General features: G+C 44.9%; 1 protein-coding gene, 1 long non-coding RNA gene and 1 other non-coding gene across 5 annotated transcripts; 2 read left to right on the forward strand and 1 right to left on the reverse strand.

Annotated features, from left to right (window-relative positions):
- Positions 1-740: 740 nt before the first annotated feature.
- Positions 741-5,097, reverse strand: LOC128902594 (uncharacterized). 2 transcript variants are annotated; one of them, XR_008463838.1, is made up of 3 exons: positions 4,964-5,097; positions 3,084-3,150; positions 741-2,163 (listed from the first exon to the last, which is right to left on the reverse strand). It is a non-coding gene; the product is annotated as an uncharacterized LOC128902594 (long non-coding RNA). The 2 variants fall into 2 exon arrangements; XR_008463837.1 differs by lacking the exon at positions 741-2,163 and adding an exon at positions 2,529-2,645.
- A 95-nt stretch (positions 5,098-5,192) lies between these two features.
- On the forward strand, positions 5,193-8,624 carry RPL37 (ribosomal protein L37). Of its 2 annotated transcripts, XM_054185872.1 has the most exons (4): positions 5,193-5,309; positions 6,099-6,234; positions 6,539-6,623; positions 8,513-8,624. In XM_054185872.1, exons 1-4 carry the CDS (start codon positions 5,307-5,309, stop codon positions 8,580-8,582), a joined length of 294 nt encoding a protein of 97 aa, XP_054041847.1. In that variant the 5' UTR covers positions 5,193-5,306; the 3' UTR covers positions 8,583-8,624. The 2 variants fall into 2 exon arrangements, with proteins under 2 accessions (XP_054041847.1, XP_054041846.1); XM_054185871.1 differs by lacking the exons at positions 5,193-5,309; positions 6,539-6,623; positions 8,513-8,624 and adding an exon at positions 5,326-5,732.
- LOC128903140 (small nucleolar RNA SNORD72) lies at positions 8,332-8,414 on the forward strand. The gene has a single exon (XR_008464031.1). It is a non-coding gene; the product is annotated as a small nucleolar RNA SNORD72 (small nucleolar RNA).
- Positions 8,625-11,097: the final 2,473 nt, after the last annotated feature.

The following is an 11,097-nucleotide window of genomic DNA, read 5'->3' on the forward strand; positions in this document are numbered from 1 at the left end:
CATAAAATTGGTCAAATGTGTTCGTCTGAGAACATGACAGCCAGGGAGATGAGAAGTACACTCATGTCTTAATACTTGGAGGCCTCTTATACAGTCACAGCATCACGGAAATATGGCTGGGAGGAATCTCAGAAGATCATCCAGCCTGCTGTTACATCTAAGCCATTTCAGAGAAATATTTGCCCACTGTCTTCTCAAAAACTCCAGAACCATCTGAAGAAAAATTAAGTCCAGTGCTTTGCAGTGGACTGGTACAAAAATATTTCTAATGACTAACAAAAATATTTTCTGATGCAATGTAAAGGGAACATGGTCAGAAGCTGTACCTTTCCACCTGGAATGTGATGCAAACTACAATTCCAGACTGTGGTGGCTCAAATGCTTTTTGTGCATCTCCAGTGGAAATTTTCTAGGCTTGTGTGTGTATACGTTTGTGCATCGATAATGCAACAAAGGTTTAAGACTGCAATATCAAACAAAACAAGATCAATATAGGCTGTTTTTTAACTAAATAATATCAGAAAGACAAGAATATTTAGTTGTTATACAACTGAGAAGAGAAGAAAATGGCCATCACCCTTTAAAGGAACTTGTGGCTTTCTCCTGTGCACCCCTTCTGGTGTTCAGCCCATATTGCCACACAACCACCTCTGCAACCTTGAGGCCAGGCAGTGAAATCCCCTCTGATGGTTACTGCTTTGGTGCAACAATGCACTACAACCCTGTAATGTATCTAAGTATAAGCATTTAAAAAAAAATAAGGAAATGTGAAAATTCTGAATTATGCTGTTGCATTGTGTAACAGGTGTGTCCCAGGTCTGTAGCTACCCCTGCTGTACAGAACCTAATCATGCCATCATAAATAGAAAGGATGACTGACTATGAAAAATTCTGATTCAGTATTGAGAAAAACACCTGGAGACTTTCTTTAGAGTGAGTCTGAAGAATTGATTTTTATTATTAAACTCTGGCACTGATTTCAGTGTGCTACATGTGAGGTCATATTTTGTGCTATTTTTTATGGAAGAGTCTGAATGCATGGAAAGAGTAAGTAGTTGTGATAAAGGGGCTCTTCCCGTCCCACTCAGGACTGGCTATATGAAGAAACAGTATCAGATGTATTTTATACACATTGGATAAGCTGTGTTATACAAAGAGTTTTTATAATTTTTTGATCATTTCCACTATATTTTAACAAGAAATTTTGTAACTTAGTGACAGCTTTTTAATTTTCTTCTACACATTTTCATTTTCAATGAATAGAAAGCCTTCTTTATTATAATCATTAGTTCCTTAGCAGGATGCAACAGCCTTTTTCATAAGCATTGCTGTTTGCCCATATTTTCTGTTATTGTCATAGAGATTTAAGAACTATAGAGAAAATATTGTTTTCAATTTATTAACCTAATTTACTGTTAGTCTTTAGAGAGTTTTTACCAAGTTGTATATAAGAAAAATTTTAGTTGAACTATACTGTCATCTTGTGGTGACCAATGTTTATGGTTCAAATTCACACATGAAAGTTTTCAAACTGAAGAATCTGGATCCCATACAATAAAGTTATGTTTCTTGGGGCTGCTTGGTAGAGATATTCAGTGTAGTTTCTTCCCCGCTAATTCCAACCGAGCTGTCTACCTCTGCAAATCAAGCTGATATCCAGAAACAAAGGCATCCAAACCAACCCTCATGAAAACATTGCCTTTTAATTCCTCAATTCTCCTGCAGCCTTCCTGAGACATTGTTAGCTAGGTCAAAGTGATCAATATCCAAGAGGATACTGAAAGGCATTTCTTTGATCTAAGAGATCACATTTAGAAAGAAAGACTTCATCTTGTCTGCACCTTTGGAGATAATTGGTTCCAAGCACCAGCTACCTTCTAGTATATATAAAGCTTGAATCTTCACTATTCCTGTCCCTTGAAGTCACCCCACTTGTGCAAAGGGTGCTACACATGTGCACAAATAAGTGATAACACTAGGCAGAATCGCTTGGCTATCAGTCTTGCATTTGCCACACACAAGTCGTTCCAGCAGTGTTCAAGTTCTGTAGAAGCAGTACAACTACTCTTACCTTTTTGAGCAAATCCTATCATGGTCATATCAGGGACTGTTTGGCTGTACTGCACTCTGGTGACAGTATAACATAGTAACATGACACCAAACCTGCGCAAAACAAATGCCACTGAAGTTATTTGGTGCTCATACCCACCTTCCTGTCTACTTCCCAGACAGCCCTGGTTTTGTTTTCCCTGTCCCTGAGCTGGACTTATCTGTAAGGCTTCCCTGATTGAGCTGTGGAAGGGCCTGGATGCTCCTCTTCCCCAGCAAAATGCCAGGGCACAGCAAGGAGGCCGTATGGGCCTTGCGTGGGATCAGCTTGAGGAAGAGGGGCTTACACCCCCGACGGATGGAAGAAAAAATGGATGACCATACCCAGTGTTGCATTTTACTTCAGGTTTTCAACCTCAACTATACCAGACAGGCCCGAGAACATGGTGCTAGGGGATACAGAAAGGCACCCGCCTCCACAGATCTAGATGTTTGCTGGCATGACAGAGTTTCTCCCATCACTGGACCAGGCTGGACCAAAAGTGCTGTGCGGAAGCTGCAATGGGACACCGGCTGCAGTGACAGACTGCTGTTCCCTACAGCAAAGAGACAGCCTTGAAATCCAGGCACATTACCTTCTAAGTTTTGGACTACTTCCTATGCATCAAAGAAGAAGAGTGAATTAGCCAGTGCTGAATTTAGGCTGCTGCCATTCAGCAGCTGCCAGCCCATCAGTCTGTGGGTTTGGAGCAGGCTGGAGTTCACTATGGCTGGTGTACTCTGTCCTCATCTGCAATTTGCACAGGGACTAAGAGCTTCTGGGATGGTAGTGGGTCAGCCACAGCTCTGCCAATTCTCTACCCTAGAAGTAGCCAATGTTCCTGAATACTAAAGATAACCGCTTGATGCTACCAAAAACCTTTCTTTCCTAACAGGTTTGAAGACATGTAAATGAACAAGATTATTTTTATCCAGCAAAGGACAAGAATAATTCCTCTGGCAGCATATCCTTGCAGGCAGCCAAACCAACATACTTCCTTTGGAGGCTGTTGCCATGGCATCTGTCCAATGTCTTCACAGCATCTTCCAGATTTCTGAGCTCTAATGAGAAAGAAAGAGGAAAGAAGGCACTAGTTACAAGACAGACAGCAAGGTTTCTGGGAGAAATGTGACTCCATTCCAGCCTGAAGGATGTATTCATACTGTTCGAATTAATTGGGATTTTTTTTTCTGTATGGCATTTCATCCATAGGACATTGAGTTTTCTCTTTTGATTTTTGGCAAGGAAGACAGAATTGCTACAAAAATATTTTCATAAAGTCAGTCAGGGCAAAATTTATTTTACCTAACTTCAGCCATCTATGTGCCTAGCCTAAGGGGGCTGTCGAAGGTCCTGTTAGAATTAGTGGAAGGAAAGGGGATTCCTCTCAAGGATGATTTTTTCAGCCTACTTTAGCCACCTAATTTAAGATGGGATCATTTACCCTTTGGAACGATTTATGTCTCTCCTTTAACTGCAGCAGGACCATGGATGGACTCCTTGTTCTCACTGGTACTTAAAGGGTTCAACCAGGCATAGTTTTCCCACTGTGCTTTAATCTTCTTCAGCAACAGGCCAGATTCTCAAGCAGCTAGATAAGGTGTCCCAGAGTCCATCGCAGACTTACGTTATCTAAGTGCAAGTGTTTTACTTGCAAGCACCCAAGCCTGAACAACAATTAGTGTGATATATGTGTTTCCCAGTACCCCCAGTGCGAGTTACTTGAGCGTTATTTACAATCCTCCTCGCTGATCTTCCATTTCTTTCCCACACCAGTCAAAATGAAAGAGCTGAGTGAACAGCCTGGGCCACACCTTTGCATCTGGAAACAATGCAGCTAAAGTCAAAAGGGCTTTTTGCCCCATCCCGCAACCTTGGCAGCAGTCAAAAGCCTCCCAGCACATAAATTAGCACCAAAGGAATTAAGTGAGAGGCCATGCTCATGAAAGAAGTAAGAAAAAATTAACAGTGAGACAACCAAACAAGGCTGGTTTGCCCAGGAGTGAAAATGCAGCAGTTGGACACATCTTCACTGCTTTGGGGATTGTGCCAAAGGATGATGCCTTTTTCTGGACAAGCAGCCCCTTTCTGGACAAGTTACAGGGGTTTAACTGTCCACACGTGCATCATGGGGGGGGTCCTCACAGTTTGCTGGCTTGTGACAGGCCCAGACGGCGGTATTTTGGAGTAACTGTATTTTCAGTCAGTAAACCAGAAGGAGTGATATCTAACCTGCCAGAGGAAAACATACTTTTATCTAGAGCTGTTAGACAAGGTTATATAATTCTACAGTCAGGGGTAAATAAACTCGCTTTATCATCAATTTCTGACTTTGTTTGAGATGACAAGGTGTTGAAGTGGTGAAAAGATAAACATAAGTTTCTTCAGTCTGTCTCTGTACAAGTTATTTCCCCTAAATTATCTCTTCTGTGATAAAATTGGGTATAGATTGCCAGTCTACAGAAGATGTATGGTAGGCTGGCAGGTGGGATGGCGCATCTGAATAAAAACACATTTTGTGTTAACAATGTCCATTGCCATACTTGTGACTGCAGGCCGACTGCCACATGGCAAGGGACACCAGACAAGCAAAAAACACAGGAGGGGCTGCCCGTTTTTTAAGGCCGCTCACTTTGAAAGCACACATTACAGCCAAGACTCCCCAGCCCCTGAATTTCAGTTGCTAAAATCGTGTCCAGTGAAGGTGTGAGTAGGGCCAGGAATTGACCCCGCAGCCTGAGGCAGAGCTGCGGGCACCTCTGGAGAGTAGCACAGGCCCTACTGCAGAGGAGCAGCACGGGAGTTGGAAACAGCGTGCCAGCGTGGCAGCTTCGGCGTAACAACGCTGCCTTTACCAGGCAGAAGCATATTTACCCACAGACGCCCCCCAGTCGCTGCTGCCCGGCGCAGGCAGCCGCACCCGGCCCAGGGCACACCGCGCCACCACACACACCGCTGCCGGGCCGGTGCCGCCGCCGACAACCCGGATTTCGGGCAGGGCCTGGGCCGTCGAGGGTCTCACCGGAGGGGTCCGGTCTGTCCCAGCCGGCAGGGCCCGGCTAGAAGCGGCCACTTGACGGCGGGACTACCGGCCACGGCCAGGCCTCAGCCTCGCGGGGCGGGGCCGGAAGCGTCCGCTGCGCCGCCGGAAGTGCTCGCCGGGGCATAGCGGAAGCGGGGCGGGGCCCGGCCTCTTTGGTGCTGGCGACTGGGGAAGATGGTGAGGGCCGGGTTGCGGGCGCGGGGAATCCGCCGCCATCCGCCACCATGCCGGGCCCTGCCGGGTCGCGGGCCTCGCTTGGGGCACGGGGCGGTGCTGCGCTCCGCTGCGGCCAGGCTCGGCGGCGGGACGGCGCGGCGCGGCTGCCGCCGCGGGCCCGAGGCCTTGAGGGTCTGGCGGCGGCGGGCGCCGCTGCCGGGCTGAGGCGGGGAGCGGGGCTTCTTGGCCCGGGCGGGGCGGTCGCGGCGGATTTCGCCGTCGTCGCGGCGGGGTGCGGGGCCGTGCTGCCGCCCGGGCTTCTTCGGGGTCTTCCCCGGAGTCCCCTCAGAGCCTGCGGCGGGCCGGGCCGGTGCTCCCACCGTGGCCGAGGCGACCGTGCGGATCGGGTAGCAAGAGGGGTTTCGGTCGCCGGAGCCTCCTGTGGTGAGTGCGCGGCTGGTCTGCGTGAAGGAAATCGTTTTCAGGAAGGAGTGTCTCACTGTTGCCGGTGATGGGTGCGGGGGACAGGAGGCGGGAGCTGGAAATAGCCGCGCGCTGGCTTCACTTTATTCCAGCGCAGCGCGGCTGTGTGCGTATTCCGTAAGGAACGGCGACCAGGAAGTACGGCGTAAGGAAATGATTTCTAGAAAAGGAGGCTACCTGTAGGCGAAAGTCGGTGTTTCAGTGTGCCTCTGACAGCAAGTCCTTTAAGAATTTGTGCATGCTTTTTAGAGGAGCTTGTTCTTTTAGTTACGTGACTTCCAAGTGCCAGTGATATTTCGACATGCCGTGTCTTGAAATGCTTTTCAGACGAAGGGGACATCGTCATTTGGTAAGCGGCGAAATAAGACGCACACCTTGTGTCGTCGATGTGGGTCCAAGGCATACCACCTGCAGAAATCTACCTGTGGGAAATGTGGTTACCCTGCTAAGCGTAAGAGAAAGTGTAAGTAACAAATTTCTAACTGACATAAATTTAGAAACCTGTGTTTCTTTGTCTTCAGTAGTATGACCCTTTTTCCAACCAAGGAGGAATACTGTGTCGCCTTGCAGTGTTTGGAGCTTTTTTCAGATTATTGTTGGTTTAACTATATTTTAGATAACAGCTAATGTGCAGTATTACTATGTAGAAATTTATTTAATTTATAATTATCTTTTTCTTCTGTCAGATTGAATAACTGTGCTGTACAAATGTAATGTGCAACTTAATTATTTGGTGCAGATGAGTAATAATAACTTGTATGTTTTAGACAACTGGAGTGCAAAGGCTAAAAGACGCAACACCACTGGTACTGGTCGCATGAGGCACCTGAAAAAGGTCTACCGTCGATTCAGGTATAACATTTTATTACAAACTATTCAGATATAACATTTTATTACAAACTAGTGTGGTGTGAAATCCTGCATAGATAGCACTTAATTATAAAATTCATCATTCAAAGTTAGTATTTATTTATTTCGTAGAATGGTTTGGGTTGTAAGGATCCTTAAAGAACATCTAGTTCAAATTCACTGCCCTGGGCAGGAAAACCTCCCACTAGACCAGGTTGTTCAAAGCCCCATCCAGCCTGGCCTTGAACACTTCCAGGAATGGGGCATCCACAGCTTCTCTGGGCAGTCTGTTCCAGTGCCTCACCACCCTCACAGTAAAAGTTTTGTACTGATACCTACTCTAAGTCTACCCTCTTTTCAGTCTGAAAACGTTACCTCTCCTGTCACTACACTCCCTGATCAAGAGTCCCTCTCCATCTCTCCTGTAGGCCCCCTTTAGGTACTGAAAGGCCACTATAAGCAGCTCCCTGGAGCCTTCTCTTCTCCAGGCTGAACAACCCCAACTCTTTCAGCCCGTCTTCATAGGGGAGGTGCTCCAGCCCTCTAATCATCTTGGTGGCCCTCCTCTGGACCCTGGACCCGTTCCAACAGGTCCATGTCCTGTTATGTTGGGGGCTCCAGAGCGGGACACAGTACTCCAGGTGGGGTCCCACCAGAGTGGAGTAGAGGGGGAGAATCGCCTCCCTCGACCTGCTGGCCACCCTTCTTTTCATGCATCCTAGCACACACACTTAGTACACTTAATGTAGTATGTTTATATAATGGAAATAAATGATGCCTTATATAATTGGCTGCATATTCCTTTGAGGATAAAAAAACTCATTCACTGTTTATACGTAGGGTGTATAACAAGCTCTGATGTTTCTATTATGTGTAGATAATACAGAACACAGAGGTTATTGTAATAAATGCCCACATTTAAAAATACATGTTTTGTGTAGTATTGCCTCTACTTGTGAATCAGTTAAAAAAAAGTTTAAGACTGGAATAACTTCAGTAGTAACTTTCTTGCTTGGAGCCCAGTTAACAGTAAGTAGCTATAACATCAGGTTGTGAGTTACAGGTTTCTAAAATTTATTACGAAGCTTTGGGTTGTACTTACGAGGTAATGGTGGTGATGTTGTACTGTTAAACTCATTAAGAATTTCTTTTGTATGACCTTCATATTCTAAAATTAAGCTCTGTACCTTCTTGCCTAATACTCAAGAAAGCTGGATGAAAAATACCAAGTAATTCAAGAGTCTTACTGTAAAAATATAGTTTGGATTTAATAGGGAAAAGTAGGAGTCTTTTAAGTCCCAGGCCTGGGCGTAGTTGAGGGATCTGTTCATCTCTCTTTTGGTGAGCGCAGTCTTTCCCAACAGCAGCCAGAAGATGCATTGCAGCGTGCTGCTGTAGCCTGCTTTCCACTAGGTGTTGCTGAAGTAGAAATGTCATATCCAAAAGCAAGTGTGGGGTGACTTCTGTTGTCACGCCTGTCTTAATTTCTGGTTGGAGGCATAGAGGATTCCTGTAAGAAATTGACTTGCACTTCAAACATGAAATCTTTTGCTGAATTGCTTAGTAGGAGCATAAAGTAAGGCGTGCCTTGAGCAGGTGTGCTCTATCTGATGTAGTCTTGCAGTGTTCACTCTGTTACTGAAATCTTCTGTTTGAAGTAGGCAAACTTACTTCAGCAGAAGAGAGCGAAAACCATGCTGCTTATTCCTGGCACTTGTTAGTAAGATGTTTCTTATTAAAAATGTCTGAACGTATGAACTATGTAGTGATCTCAGTGCGTTACTGAGATAAGCTGAAAAAAGCTGGTGCACTTGATCTGAAACATTACTTGTCAGAAAATAACCTGGAGCAGGAATCCTTTCAAAAAGTGGTAACCATATTTCTACTTGTAGGAATGGATTCCGTGAGGGAACTACACCGAAGCCCAAGAGAGCAGCTGTTGCAGCCTCCAGTTCATCATAAAGACTAATCTGTTTGTTAAAATAAATGGTCTTATGCAGAAAATCTGTCACCTTTTATACATGTTTTACTTAGTGAAATGCAGGATTCCTGAAAATCTACACACACAGTTTCTTGATGGTGTGCATTGAAGCGATTCATTAAAAACTTTATTTGACTTTTCATTTGATAGCACCTCTGCCTTGAAAAGGACCATTATCTCTGTGCTGAACTTGAAAAGAGGCTTGTGTGTGTTATTCAAAAGAACTCACCTGGAAGAGCAATGGAATATTGGCACTGTGGACTTGCCCTACTTGCCTCTGGGTTTCATTGTGCCCTAGCATGGAGAGTCAGAATTTATCTCAAAGACAGTAACTTTCATAATGTCTCTACGTGCTGTTCTGGGAGGCAATAGTTAAAGAGGGATTTCCAGCCTTAGCCATTTTTCACTGCTCTGTGGCTCTGAAAGGCCTGCAGAAGTATTGCTTGTTCAGTGGGTCATGGCTTCTTGGGCGAAAAGAAACTCCCAGGTCCGGAGCACTTATACTGCCAGAGACAAAAGGTTTGGAGATCTGCTGTAGGTGGGACAGAAGCTGCCCAAGGAGTCTGGGCAACTGTTGCCGTACACAGTCTCTAATATGTTTGATTTTTGCATCCTTCAGACTGATACATATGGCACAGTTAGATGTCTAAATTACATCAGAAATTAGTCTACTACTAATCAGTCTAAATTACATCAGAAATTGTTACATTTCATATTGCTCAGTGTAGCAAGTCTTGCTTTTGGACAAAAGTGTATCAGATGAAGGTTTTTCAAAGGAAGAGAGGTGTTCAGATGACTGCGGTGGTGGAAGATGGATCAGCTTTGGCATATATATCTCTAAAAGTGCAATGGCATGCCAGAGTTGAAAAAAGGATCCTTGTCAGCTGGACTTGAGGGTCAAAGCTTTTTTTCAGTCTCGAACTTGTAAACAGGAATTCTGCTTATTGTCATGAAGCAGTGTTTCATCTGTGTTGGTTTATATCAAAAGGTTGACAAGACCTAACACAGCTGTTCAGTGCGTAGCGAGCCGTAACTATCGGGCAACTAACCTAAATTACCTCAAATGGAATTTAGATTTCTAGTACTGTTCTATCTCCTGTGAAGGCATTTAAGTAACAGTACCTGTTTTTTGCATTGGTTGTGTGTGTGAACTGGCAAATCCAGTAGCATGAATGAGCTACACCTCGTTAGTGTGAGACTGTTGACTCCACAGCAGGACAAGCTGTTTCTACCATACAGCGTGCTCACATAAAGTGGTGCTAATTTCACTTTACCTATGAGTTTAGATCACCACCTCTGTTGCCGTATTGTGAGGGTAGCTTGGAGACCAGGCCAGTTACTTCTCCCCAGTGACACAAGCAAATAACACCCACTGGATTATTGTGACCCCTGGAGATGGGAGAAGTGGTCCTAATGTGTCATTAGATGCTCTAGAAGGAGAATGTTGGGGGAAGAGGGGTGTTAGTCACTTTTCCTGATGAATTTACCATGAAGTTTCATCTATTGATGACAATGATTTGAAGACCTCTCATAAGAGTTAAGTTACTTTCCTATATACGCAGCTGTAACTACTACACTAGATTCTTAAGCATCCCTGCTTTATTAAAATTTGATTCAGAGCCCTAAATGAGAACCTTTGAGGTCTTGGCCTAAGATGACAAATATGGAAGGTTTTTTACTCAAAATACCAAGTAACTCGATTAAGTGATGCTATTTGTCTTGCTCCCCTCTTACAAACTCCCCCAGCTCATGGGGCAATTGGCATAGGCTGCGTCCATAAAAACATGTAGATAAGTGAGGTAAATGCCAACTTAAATAATTTTGGGGGGTATTTAACCAAGTAAACAGGTTAATGAACATGTTACGGCAGCAGTCCTCAATACAGGGTGTGGGCAAGTTGGCAGGAATCTGCAATTTGTTCATGGAAAAAAAGTCATATTTCTTGACTAACGTAGAGATCAAAGTTCTAGTGCTTTCCAGAGCATTGCTTTCTTAGCATTGTTACCTCCACCGTGCCAGCAAACTGAGGACTATGCCTTCTACCTTCAAGCAGATCAACGCTCCTGCCCAACTTGGTGTCATCTACAAACTTGCTGAGGGTGCACTTGATCCCCTCGTCCAGATCATTTGACAAAGAGATTAAACAGAACCATCCCCAATACTGAGCCCTGGGGAACACCGCTTGTGACTGGCTGCAGGCTGGATTTAACTCCATTCACCACAAGTATTTGTGCCTGCCTATCCAGCCAGTTTTTTACCCAGCAAAGAGTAGATCTGTCCAAGCCACGAGCAGCCAGTTTCTCCAGGAGAACGGCTTCAGCGCCATTCCTGCATCAACCACCCTGTGAACTGACACTCCACGTCCTGACATTATTAGACGGTCAGCTGCCCATCGGATTCTGCATGTCCCTTTCGCTTACAGGCAAAGACGCATAAGGCATTAAAAGCCTCACTTAGTACCACACTACTCTTGCTTTTCTCAGAATAAAGCCAAAA

This window comes from Rissa tridactyla, chromosome Z (assembly GCF_028500815.1).
Source record: "Rissa tridactyla isolate bRisTri1 chromosome Z, bRisTri1.patW.cur.20221130, whole genome shotgun sequence".
NCBI classification, from domain to species: Eukaryota; Metazoa; Chordata; class Aves; order Charadriiformes; family Laridae; genus Rissa; species Rissa tridactyla.